At 36.6% G+C, this 14,239-nt stretch overlaps 1 protein-coding gene across 1 annotated transcript in view; it reads left to right on the plus strand.

The window, feature by feature from the left end:
* Positions 1-14,239, plus strand: part of LOC115216634 (uncharacterized aarF domain-containing protein kinase 5) — a 32,360-nt gene that overhangs the window by 4,349 nt on the left and 13,772 nt on the right. Inside the window, exons 2-6 of the mRNA XM_029786118.2 lie at positions 2,103-2,461; positions 4,393-4,657; positions 8,495-8,635; positions 13,346-13,459; positions 13,828-13,959. Of these exons, the coding sequence (XP_029641978.1) occupies positions 2,154-2,461; positions 4,393-4,657; positions 8,495-8,635; positions 13,346-13,459; positions 13,828-13,959 (960 nt within the window). The 5' untranslated portion in view covers positions 2,103-2,153. The remainder of the gene's footprint in view (positions 1-2,102; positions 2,462-4,392; positions 4,658-8,494; positions 8,636-13,345; positions 13,460-13,827; positions 13,960-14,239) is intronic.

A 14,239-nucleotide genomic window follows, 5' to 3' on the forward strand; every position in this document is an offset into this window, starting at 1 on the left:
CTGTTGAATCAAGTAAAACCAACATCATAGCTGTGGCCAGTACCCTCTGACTGGCCCCTGTGCCAGTGGCATATAAAAAGCACCATCTGTACATGGTCGATCCCAGGTCCACCTGACTGGTGCAGGTACCATGTAAAAGGTACCCAGTACACTGTAAAGTATTGTCATTAGGAGGGACACCCAGTCATAGAAACCATGCCAAAACAGATAATGGAAGCCTGGTGCAGCTCTTTGGCTTGCCAATCCTGTCAAACCGTCCAACCCATGCCAGCATGGAAAATGTACATTAAATGATAATGATATCTGCTTGATTAGGGTTGTCTAAGGCCTAAACAACTTCATTTAGTTTTTATTTTACTTGTGAAAGAATATTCAGTGCCAGGCAAATGAAAACTGAAGTTGCAGTCTTCAACTTATTTACATCACCAACAAATATTTCATTGGCTAATACCGATCGTGGCCATTTGCCAGCCTGCTCTGGCCCCTGTGCCAATGGCACGTAAAAAACACCCACTACACTCACGGAGTGGTTGGCGTTAGGAAGGGCATCCAGCTGTAAAAACACTGCCAAATCAGACTAGAGCCTGGTGCAGCCTCCATGGCTTCCAGACCCCGGTCAAACCGTCCAACCCATGCTAGCATGGAAAACGGACGTTAAATGATGATGATGAGTATGTGCTGCTGAATGTATTCTGATCAACCAAGGTCAGTTTTTAAACAAATAATGTAGAACGTCCGTGTCACTTTTAAGTTTAGAAAACAGTCTTAGTAGCCTTGTGAGTCATTAAATTGCTCGAGTCAGAAACAGCTTGGACATTCAAATACCTATAAATGGAAGATATTTTCCTATCAGGACTACAATTTACTGTACATCAACCCCTTTAATTGCTGTTTGCTAGTACTGGGTAAATATTATGTAATCTGTAGCTGGTGATGGAAAGAGAATTACTAAGTCATTTTAACTTTTGTAATGCATGCCTAATATTGTTTTTTAATGTATGTATTTGTTTATTGTTAGTGAATGGAGATTAAATAACATTTAGGTTTCTATGGTTACTGAATAAGTAAAATGTTAGAGTAAGATTTTTGGTTTGTGTGCATAGATATATACACTTGCATACATACACATTTATATATCTCTATATATATAAACGGCAAAATGTCTGTGTGTGTGTGTGTGTGTGTGTGTGTCCTTTATACAAATCCACAATTTTTCAGTTATAGGGCTCGCACTTTCTATGGTCATTCAAAGCCATCCAAGGGTGGTCATGCACATCTTTACATTTCCCCAGTCACCCAGCAAAGCCATTAAAAAATCAATAGAAGTGACTTTTTTGTGAATTTTCTCTCCAAAACCCAATCAAAATGCCCAAAACTCGATAAGCTAATTGAATGCCAGCTAGCTGTATGTGATTGGTCGGAGATTTGGACAGTACTCGCATGTATATGCCGGGTCATAGTGCTAGTATACTGTTTATGTGTGTAGATATTCAATAAATATATGTGGTTATATAGTGAATGTGTGTGTATGTATAAAATTAATTATATATGTGGGTTGACAGGAACTGTCAAGACAATTTTACAGAATGGACTGGATACTCTCTATGCAGTACCAGCAGCAGTGAGATTACCAAGTAATAAGGAGGATAAGGTCCTTCAACTGGGGCGAGTAATATTGAGGGGCAGAAAGACATGGCTACCTCAGGTGGAGAGAGAGAGAGATGGTGAAGATGTGACAGAAGGGGGAAAAGGCTGAGAATTGGAGAAGCTGGGTGGCATATGTGAGGGACAATGGAGGGGAGGGAGAAACAGTGGTGGTGAGCATGGGTGGGTTGTGGGGTAGGAGGCATTCATGGACATGGATTTTACTTAACTGGTAGATATTCCCAAGCAGAAGATATATATATATATATACATATTTACACACACACACAAGGTTAAATTGTGTGTATGTATATATATGAAACTAAATTTTATATATTTATATATAAGTAAATTATATGCATGCATGTATGTTTGGACAATTTAATTGTATATTTTATATACAATTTTATATATTATATATATATAAAAATATAATTTTATTTTTACTCTTCTTTCAGTTATGCATCAGAAATATTCTCAGTTGTTTTAGCTGTGGCTCACATTCCATCATGTTGTGCAGAAGTCTCCTTTCTGCTGTCCAAAATTTAAAGAACTGTACTTTAAGTAAATCTTTAATTTCCAATGGCAGAAGTGTTCCTTGTCTTTCAAAGACCCCTGCTACTGGTCATCGTCACTTTGTAACTTCCAGATCAAGAGAGAGAAATAGAATCCTGGTGAAAAAAAGTTTCTGGAGACAGAGGTCTGTTGTTGGAACAGCTGTTGGAATTGTGGCTTCATCAGTTTATTATTTGTCGCTTGATGAACCAGACAGACGGAAAATTAGGGTGTCATTAGGTGCCTTTCAACGCCTCCTCAGGTATGTTTCATTATATGTATTACTGTCTTTTTTTCCAAAATTTTCAAATTAATATTTGAAACAGTGGATTATCATCTTCATCATCAACATCATCATCATCATATGTTTGTTTTCCAAGCTAGCATGCATTAAATGATTCAACAACAGCTGGAGAACCTAATAATTGCATCAAGCTCCAGTGTCTTCTTTGGCATGGTTTCTACAGCTGGATGCCCTTCCAAACACCAAACCTTGGTTCATAGTTCAAATCCTGTTGAAGGCAATTTTGTCTTTCCTCACCACCAGTATTATTAAATGTTCATGTTTCATGCTGGCATGGGTTGGATGGGTCCAAGGATTTTATTGTGCTCCACTGTCTTCTTTAAAATGGTTTCTATGGCTGGATGCCCTTCCTTTCATTAATCTCTTTAAATTGTTTACTGGGTGCTTTTTTTGTGCTATCATTACTAGTGATGTTGTCATTGCAGCTTGCAAGACTGTGAACACCAAGAGAGATGGCTCTATTCTAGGAGATGTGGAGGTTAAATTCTGACAGAAGGGGCCCAGAACAGAACAGGCTTCATGTTATAGAGGAGCTACATAACTACTCACACTTTAAAAGAGAGGGTGGGAATGATTGTGTAGAGCTGAGTTGTGGTGATGATATGTCTAGGTGGACCCTCAAAGCACAAGATGGGTAGAAGTGAGTGGGCCAGGAGAACCAGGAGTGTGGGTGGGTAGAAGTTACAAGAGTGAGGGTTTAAATATGATAAGTGAAGAACATTTGTTGATTAGATGATAAAGAGGGAAGAGTGGTTAAAGTTCTTCATAGTTATAGATTTAATAAAATAATTTGCATGTATTTCACTATAATTGATCCTGCTAAGATTTGAACTTAGAATCTAGCTGGATGGAATTAAATATTGTAAGGTGTTAGGCCCAGCACTTTAATTTCTATACATTATACTTCCTTCCATATAATATATATGACCACAAGAGAATATTAACAGTGCCAAAGCAGCATCATCATCAGCAGCAGCATCAGCAGCAGCAGCATCAGCAGCAGCATATCAATGTCCATTTTCCATGCTTGTATTGGTCAAATGGATTTCATTGAGGCAGATTTTCTTTGGACTGTGCCCTTCCTGTTGCCAACGCTCATTGTTCTTGGGCAAGGTTATATTTTCCAAGAACATTAATGTTGAATTAATTTTATGATCTTCATCATAGTACTTGTCAGCTATTTGACTTGTCCCCATATTCAATTTTGGATGGAGCTTACCACCTACTTTGAGCTGCATTCCCAAGTTGCCTGACTCTGAGGCTAAAGAATACAGTTAATTGCTGTTGGCACTGAATTGGCCTGGCACCCACTCTGGGCAGCCCCAAATTAGAGGACTCCAAACTTAGTTGGGTGAAGTTTTAAATTAGTCTACCTAGTATGTGTTATGGAGGTCATATTTTTGCTGTAAGATCTGCAACACATATCTTGGAATATTCAATTCTAGTAAATTAGCTGAAACCTAAATGTTTTGATTTTAATTTTTTATTTTCAAGAAATATACCAACTTTTCTAAGGAATACCTTTTTTCTATTTAGCAAAGGACGTTATAACTTTCTTAGGATTAAAATGCTATTTCATATCTAAAATCAAAATTTCAAATCTATGTTTAAGTTCTTTACTTTGTATCTTGGAAAAGTTATTTTGCCAACAAGAAACATTCACACACTGATTCAATCTCATTTCTCTTAATATAAAAAAAAGAAGTGAAATAGAACCAATGCATGTATTTCTAATAGGCATAATAACCTTCCCAGTGTACAACAAAATTTGTTTCAACATACCATTTCACATCAAGAATCTTGCAAATCAAATACAAAAATGAGACATTCTTTATTGTTTTTTTTCATGTTCAGTTACTGATTTGTTGCTATTCTTTTTCCTATTCCAGATCTATTTATGTTGGGGCCCAAATATCTTTTCTATATACTTGGAGATTGTATGGCTTAGATCCAGACAGTGATGAATACAGAGAAGCCATGAAATATTGCCATCAAAAAGGAGCAGAATGTCTTAAAGATGGTTGCTTGCAGAATGGTGGCGTGTATGTGAAACTTGGTCAAGGTCTGGTATCGTTGAACCATCTGTTACCCACTGAATATATCACTATATTAAGTTCCCTTCAGGATAAAGCATTGCACAGAGGTGTTAATGAGGTAAGCACAAGACTACCTGAAATAAATGTTCTATACAACCTATTGAAGTTGACACACAAGTAGGTCAGTAGATCATGAACTGGAAGCATTTACCAATATCTTATTTGATAGAATTCTTCACAATATTTGTTCTGTTTTTGCAGTCATCATCATCATCGTTTAGCGTCCGCTTTCCATGCTAGCATGGGTTTGATGGTTCAACTGGGGTCTGGGAGGCCAGAAGGCTGCACCAGGCCCAGTCTGATCTGGCAATGTTTCTACGGCTGGATGCCTTTCCTAACGCCAACCACTCCAAGAGTGTAGTGGGTGCATTTTACATGCCAGACGAGGCTGGCGAACGGCCACGATCGGATGGTGCTTTTTACGTGCCACCTGCACGGAGGCCAGGCGAGGCTGGCAACGGCCACCGGCACTGAGGCCAGTCGAGGCCAGTCTTAGTTCAAAATTCCACAAAGGTCAACTTTGCCTTTTGTTCTTTTGGGGTTGATAAAAAAAAAGGACCAATGCAGTGTGTTGGGTTGGACGAATTGTTGAGATGGTCGGGCAAATATCTTTTGGCATCTGTTCCAAGGCTTTGCTTTCTGACAGTAACACTGATGCCAAGATGTATTGGCCCAAGTTGACGGCCTTTCTCTGGGATAGAAATTGGTGATGTTGAGAGGAGAGACTTGTATGCATGGACAACTATCAGTCTTCTTCAAAAAATCTTGCCCATGTTTACAAATGCATAGTTAACATTAACTGACAGAAAATCCATGATTTCTATTACACTGACACTTTGAACAAGTGTCTCCTACTATAGCTCTAGGCCAAGGAAATACTTCGGAATAGATTTGGATGATGGAAACTGAAAGCAGCCTGCATATCTCTTATTATAAAAGGCAGATTTTATCTGCCTCCCTTTGGGAGTTATACAAATCTACAATATAGGATTTCTTCAATTACAATTTACCTAGCATTTTTAAGAGTACAATGCATCGCGTCATGCCAGGTCCAGTTTTTAAAATTTAAACTCCAATTAAGCAAAATTTACAGAAAACTCACATTCTGGTGTGTGTGTCAAATGCTTTTCTTAGTCTGGTTTACACCACACGCAAATGCACACACACAGTGGGCAACGAATAAAATGAAAGTAATTCACTTACTGTAGTGAGTGATTCTTTCCACACATAGACACGCAAATATATAAATAAAATTGTAAGCTAACGTGCGTGTGTGTGTGAGTGTGTGTGTGTGTGTGTGAGGGTGCGTGTGTATGTGTGTGTATGTGCGTGTGTGTGAGTGTGTGACAGGAAAGTTTTTTACGACGAATATAAGACCTATATCCAAGTAGCAGAAAGATAAGACAGTAAGGTGTGATTTGAGGGAGATTTGCCTGCTATTTCTACCATGTCTAGCTGCCATGTAGGGGTCTCCCTCATAGGCTCATACATACATATATACATAGATAAGACAGTAAGGTGTGATTTGGGGGAAATTTGGCTGCTATTCTACCAGGTCTAGCTACCATGTAGAGGTCCCCCTCATTGGCTCATATATATATACATACATAAGACAGTAAGGTGTGATTTGAGGGAGATTTGGCTGCTGTTTCTACCAGGTCTGTTAGGCCTTCTCATGTAAACTCAAGCTTTCTCATGCCTTGAACATAAGACCAAAGCAGAGAATGTATTCTTTTATTCTTCTGCTTTTTCCAGCCATTGGTCTGTGGCCATGCTGGGGCAATGCCTTGAAGAATTGTAGTTTAATGAATCAACTCCAGTTTTATTTTTGTAAGCATTGTACTTATTCTATCTGTTTCCTTTGTCAAACCACAGGGATGTAAACAAACCAACATTCGTTGTCAAGCAGTGGTGGAGGACAATCACAAGCACAGACACGCACACACACACACATACATGCATACACATATACACACATACATACATACATACATATATATATATGTGTGTATATATATATTGCAGCGTGGAAGGTGTTTGTAAGCCATTTCAGAAACACACAAAAACCGTTACATTCACTTCAACATTTAAATTTAATTTGCCAAAATATTTTCGTCGCTTTGAGACCGCGACCTCTTCACTGACAAAAATATCGTGCTAACAGGTCGCGGTCTCAAAGCGACGAAAATATTTTGACAAATTAAATTTAAATGTTGAAGTGAATCTAACGGTTTTTGTGTGTTTCTTAAATGGCTTATAAACACCTTCAACGCTGCAACTGTTTTCGTTCCAGCACACGATCTCAGATCAAGTCACTTGTTATGCAAGTACATCTTTGTAACTATATATATATTTATATATATATATATATGTATATTGGTAAAAACAGTAAGATAACAAAAGAAAGAAAGAGACCTCAATATTATGTAAATAGAGGAAATCTTTATATATAAAAGTGAGGTTGTGTGTCTGTCTCCTACGATTTAGATTCCTAACTACTCCCACATTTTGCGGTGCAGTTTAACCAAAACCGGGTATCTTATAGTCGTGATTCATATCGAGACCGTCTGGGTATTAGCGCGCGTCTACGATGAGTCTACGATTTAAAAAAAAATTTACCATCAATTTTTCCCATTTTTAATCCATTTTTGACATATATAAGGGAAGTAACTCTCTAAAATTTATTATTAAATCTCAGAACGTAAAAAGCTACAGTAACACCCCTTCCCCTTTGTGGTTAGCCATATTGAGATGGCTATTATACTTTACATCTCTAAAAATGCTTATATAATTATTTCCCTTACAAACCCGAGCAACGCCGGGCGATACTGCTAGTATATATATATATATATATATATATATATATATATATATATATATATATATATATATATATATATATATATATATATATATATATATATAGATAGAGAGAGAGAGAGAGAGTGACCACCATCATATATATATATATATATATTTTTTCATTTAGAGATAGTAGGCCCCTTCATCCCACCATATAAAAGAAGAAGAATATGAATATCAATTCTCCAATGTTAGATTATGTAGGTGTATATATATATATATATATATATATATCAATACAATTTTTTCTGATTTTTCAGATTTTCTTTCTATGCTAGGCTACTGGTTTTAAATTGATATTAATTAAATTAATATTTAGTTTATCTCCTCATTATATATATATATACAGGTGGCACGTAAAAAGCACCCACTACACTCACGGAGTGGTTGGCGTTAGGAAGGGCATCCAGCTGTAGAAACATTGCCAGATTAGACTGGAGCCTGGTGCAGCCTTCTGGCTTCCCAGAACCCCGGTCGAACCGTCCAACCCATGCTAGCATGGAGAACGGACGTTAAACGATGATGATGATGATGATGATACACACACACACACATTTACAAGGCAGTGCTGGAAAGTTCCTGGCTTTGGGTAAAAGAAAATACAAGAGGATCAGTTAATTATGATTTTATTTAACATATTCCCTTCTCAGATTCACACACTTATTGCAGTGACCTTTCAGTTTTTCTAAACTCTGTAAAATGGGGAAATATTACCTTGCTTGGAAATAAGTCAGGGTTGATGATAGGATGGGTATCTGGCCATAGAAAATCTGCCTCTATAAATTTTGTCTGACTCATGCAAGTATGGAAAAGAGGACATTAAAACAAACAATGATTTAACATTTCTTACACTGTCTTGAAACCTACTATAAGAATTATTCAGACAAATAATATTTCTTTTAAGACAAAGCTTAAGTTTACATTATTATCATCTTCAACATAACCCTGTTTCAGAAGCTATTGTTACTTAACTTTATCTGATTACATTCTAGTTTTGTATGTAACAAAACTTTAATACTCATTTTTATTTCAGATTGAGCAATTATTTAAAGAAGATTTTAATGCAAGTCCTTACACCATGTTCAAATATTTTGAAAAGACACCTATTGCAGCTGCCAGTTTGGCTCAAGTACACAAAGCCATAACACACTCAGGGGAAGAAGTTGCAGTTAAGGTATATTTATATAAATTCTTTATTACCCCTTGGTACCCAGTCACTCAAGAGTGCTTCTGGTTCCTATGGTACAAATTTCCTCTTTTAAAGTAATTTAAATAAAATCTCCCATCAAAATTTCATGTTAAATTTACGTTTCAAACACCAGCTTAATAAAGACAAAGATTTTTTAGTAAATTCTTCATTGTCTTCAAAGTTAATAAAAACTAGTGGTGTGTATTTCAACAGAAATATGGTAACAAAAGAATTAAGCAAAGGAGGTTAAGCCCCTTTTGATACCAAGTCACTCAAGATGTCATCTAGTTCTATGATATAATCTTCCTATTTTAAAGTAATCTAAATTAAATTTTCTGTCAAAATTTCATGTTCCAAACATCAGATTAATAAGGACAAAGGTATTTTACAAAATTCTTTATTATTTTCAAAATTAATTAAAACTAAGGGAGCGTAATTTCAAGTAATGTATGTTAATGAAACAGTTAAGACTCTTAACGTCTTCTCAAACCAAATCATTTGATATAGTATACGGACGGTCATGATGCTGAGAGAACCGAAGGATATGGTAATCAGGCGTAACCCACCAGAGGTGAAAACAGCCAGGAAGTGGAAAGCAGAAGCAGAAACTGACAACATCTTGTCTTTTCTTACACACAGAGATATGGTGGGAGCAACGCAGAACCATTGGAAAGGAGTTGGTTTTGGTGCAGATCAGTTCAGACCGTTTGCAAGCATGATGCGGAGTGAACGCAGATCTGTTGTTAGCAACAGCGTCAAAACGTGAGAAGCAGAGAGAAGAGAGCTTCATTTGATCTGATGTGCTCATCAAGGTCAGATGACGAGATGAGAAGCACATGTTGTTGAGAGGAAAATAAGTTGGGATGAGATGTGGAAGTGGACGATATCTCGGCTGAGTTTCCTGATTTGTTCATCTTATGATGTTTTGCCATCACCTACGAATCTAGTAAGATGGAACGTCTTAGAGAATAACATCTGTAAATGTGGAAGGATCGGTACACTGAAACATATTCTTTCCAACTGTTCCTTAGCATTGAACAGGTATATATGGAGACACAACTTGTTTGCAAGACAGCTGTTACTGTTCACATGTAGGGGCAGGCATTACTGTGTGGTTAAGAAGCTTGCTTTGTAATCAAATGGTTTGGGGTTCAGTTCTACTGCACAGTACCTTTGGCGAGTGTCTTCTATGGACCTGGGCTGATCAATGCCTTGTGAGTGAATTTGGTAGATGAAAAATGTGTGGAAGCCTATCGTGTGTGTGTGTGTGTCTTTGTATCTGTGTTTGTTCTGCTACATTCTTTGACAACTGGTGTTCGTTTGCTTATATTACCTGTAACCTAGTAGCTTGACAAAAAAGATTGATAGAGTAAGTACTATACTTTAAAAAAACTCAGAAAAAAAATTTAAGTACTGAGGGTCAATTTGTTCAGCTAAAACCTCCCAAGGCAGTGCCCCATTCCAATGACTGAAATAAAAATAAGAAATGTAAGCTATTATTAAATTAGTGTTAACTTGTGGTGACATTAATCATTTAATCATGGTTATCTACAAGTGTGTGTGTGTGTGAGGTGACACATCGCCTTGTTTGGTTGGTTAAAATTGTTGACATCACATTTTCATTGTCTGCTATATAAAAAAACCCCACAAAAAAAGCAAGCAAAATCTCTTTAATTCTGATGGAGACAACTACAATTAAATAAACGCTTGACATGTTTAAGAAAATCATTTGGATAATATTTCAGGAATGTGTTGGGATAAGCAAATTTGAAAAACTGGTTTTAGTTACATGACATTTACTGCAATAATAACCATTTGTAATGTTTGACTCAAGGCTATACAGTTTTGGCAATAGAAGACAATAGATTAAAGCAATCTTAGTACTCCATTGGTACTCTATTTTATTAATCCAGAAAGGCAGGATTTGAATTCAGAATGTATGGAATCATCATCCATCATTTTGAATCCGGGTTTTGTCCCCTGTTAATGGGGGTGGCCAGATCTACCTCAGTGCCATAGCAACTGCCCTCACACCATCTCACCATCTTGCCTAGTTTTGGGCGTCCTCCCTTCTGAAGCCAACCCTCCCAATCTCCTCCTCCACGTGTTCCTTCAACATTTTCCTTGGTCTACCTCACTTTCACTGTCCATTTACCTCAAACTCAAGCACCCTCCTCAGAACCTGCTCCTCATCCCAATTCAACACATGCCCATACCACTGCACTCCATTCGCCCTTGCCAGCCATTCCACTGATTCCTCCAACATCCCCCATCAAGTCCTCAGTCCTCCTCTTATCAAACAGCCTCACACCACAGAATGTAAGGAATGATAATTAAATACCTATTTCTTTACTACCCAGAAGGGGCTAACTACAGAGAGGACAAACAAGGACAGACAAACGGATTAAGTCGATTATATCGACCTCAGTGCGTAACTGGTACTTATTTAATCGACCCCAAAAGGATGAAAGGCAAAGTCGACCTTGGCGGAATTTGAACTCAGAACGTAGCGGTAGACGAAATACCGCTAAGCATTTCGCCTGGCGTGCTAACGATTCTGCCAGCTCGCTGCCTTTAATTTAATGATAATTAAATATCACAAGGTATTTTGTCTAGTGCTCTACTGATTCTTTCAAACACCAATAATTTCTTTTTCTCATTCTGCTTTATGTGACATAAGGAAGTGTAGGTATGGCTAAGTGGTTAAGAATTTTGCTTCCCAGCCAAGTGATGTTAAATCTAGTTCTATTGTGTGGTACTTTGGATACCTTGGGCAAGTGTCTTCCACTATAGTCTTGGCCTACAAAAGCCTTGGAAGTGGATTTGGTAGGTGAAAACTTAAAGAAGTTCATAATATATGTGTGTGTATATATATATGTGAGCATTTGTTTCTGTCACCTTGTCTTAACCCATTAGCATTTTAACTGACCATATCTGGCCCAAATATTCTACTTGTTTTATGTTCAAATTGCATTATTGAAATCTTGAAGCTACAAGATAATGCATGATTAATTCAAAAGAAGGGGAATAAATAAGCATTTCATTGGACAGAATAATCTGAATGCTAAAGGGTTAATATTGTGCTTTGTGAAAAAATGGTCACACAAGTGGTGTCATTCATTTCCAACCTTCTGTGAAAAATATGTCTAGCCATGGAAAAATTTCACTTTGCTTGGAAATCTGTGAAGGCTGGTGACAGGAGGAACATCCAGCTGTAAAACTTTTGTCTCAACAAATTTTATCTAACCTATACAAGCATGGAAAAGTGGATGTTAAAACAATGACATAATTAGGAGGTGAAGAAATTCAGTTCCTAGTTAAGTGGTGATGTAGTAGTAGGTGCTACAGTGATATATGGTTGGTGTTGTAGTGCTTGTGGTAATGTAGTAGGTGTTTTGGTGTAGTTGATGGTATGATGTCTATAGAGATGTGGTGGTGTGTGCTGCAGTGCCTATAATGATGTTGAGTTCTCTGTGGAGTTCTCATTGGAATTGTTTTGCTTATTGTGTTAATATAACCAGGAAAAACATGAACATCACATGATTACATATCTCCACCCCTGTAAATACAAAGATATATTGTTTTTACCACAAAACATCATAATTCATATCGAGCAAAACGCCCTGCCGTCCAATGGTTGGTGCTGAATCATATCTGCTGAATAAAAAGCAATCAGTGTTTTCTTTTCATTAAAAAATGATTAAGCATGCCTTTATTTCAATAAAAGTTTTGGTTTTGTTAAACGAAGTTAAGGCAAAAAAAAAACTTCTTGAGAAAATAGTCTTTCCTTCCTTCAAGCCAAGTTTGAAGAAAATATCTCTTTTGCATCTTACTTTTTTGGTCTCTTAAATATACTGCATTTTGTGGCATTATTTCAAGCCAGCCGGCTTTTTTTGCGCAAACTGCATGTGCATTTTTCTCACGTACATGTAGTATCGATCGCAACAGCTGATGTACTTGTGCGTACAAATGCATGTTCCCATGACTTTATCAATGACATTCTCACCTGGAATCGATTTTTGTAATTTTTTCAAGACTTATACACACCTTGATACTGTCGGTTATCTACATATCAAATTTGAGCGCAATCGGATGGAGGATGCCCGAGATCCTAGAAGACAGACAGACAGAATGGATTTTATATAATAGATATTGAGAAAACAATTTGATCAGAAATACATTTATATATTTAACCTTTTCGATACTAACCTAAGACTAAGACAGCTTCTGGTACTATGATACAAACTTTCTATTTTAAAGTGATTTAATTCAAATTAAAACCTTCCTTCAAAATTTCATGTTGATTTATCTTTTGAACACCAGCTTAATAATGACAAAGTTTTTTTTTTACTAAATTCTTTGTTATTTTAAAAAATAATTGAAACAAACAGTTTATTCCAGCAGAAATATAGTAATGAAAAATTGATGTGATCTAAATGCAAACCTGCCATCAAAATTTCATAATTTATATTCAAAACACAGAGTTAATAATGATAAATTTTTCAGTAATTTTGAAATAATCTGAAACAATGATAATATATTTCAACAGAAACATGGTAATAAAAAGGATAATTAGTTAGTTTTTATGAAGTTTTTTACCTGAGATTTCGTTAAAATCTCTTAAAATTTTCTTTTGGCTACTGTTCTTGAATTAAAAGTATTAATGTTTCTTGTTCTGCTGTTTTTTTTTTTCAGATCCAATATATTGATCTTCACGATCGATTTTTTGGGGACATTCTGACTTGTGAAATCATATTAAAGTTGATTGAATGGATTCATCCAAATTTTGGTTTTGGATGGGTATTACAGGTATGTTAAACTATACGTCAAACCTGTCTGTTTATGTGTGTTTTTATCTTTTAATCTTCCTCCACCACCACCACCACCACCACCACCACCACCACCACCACCACCACCACCACCAACAACAACAACAACAACAAATTTGTACACCTGTAAATTTAAATTATTGGATCTCAAACACTGTTTATTGTTTGCATGTTGGACTTTACCATTTGGCAATCAATAAATCTTTAATTTTCATATTTGTAAATTTACTGTTACTAGATACTGCTGTCTCCTCTTCCCACCACCTCCTCCTGGCCTGCAGGACTACCCTCTTCTTTCTTTTGTTCCAAAATTTAATTTAAAAAAAAAATTTCTTTTTGATTCTGTAGGAGTTGAAATCTACTTTAGCTGAAGAACTTGACTTCATAAATGAAGCTCGGAATGGTGAGAAATGTGCTGAAGATCTCAAACATCTAAAGTATGTGCATGTACCAGTGATTGATTGGAGTTCAACCAGCAAGGTTTGATTTATTTGTCTGTTTGTTTCTTTCTTTCAACATCATCATCATCACTTTTTCATGCTTGCATGGGTTGGACAGAACTTTGTTGAGTTGTAATTTCTATGGCTGGATGCCTTTCCTCTCACCAACCTTTATTTGTTTCCAAGTAAGGTAATATTTTCCCCCAAACCAGACATGTTTTCAACGAGGATTGGGGATGAAGCATTTTGCTTGCATGGCAGGGACATTCATTTAGAGTTATCATGTGATGTCAAGGAGACAGTAACATACACACATATAT

Source organism: Octopus sinensis, linkage group LG10, assembly GCF_006345805.1.
Source record: "Octopus sinensis linkage group LG10, ASM634580v1, whole genome shotgun sequence".
Classification (NCBI taxonomy): Eukaryota; Metazoa; Mollusca; class Cephalopoda; order Octopoda; family Octopodidae; genus Octopus; species Octopus sinensis.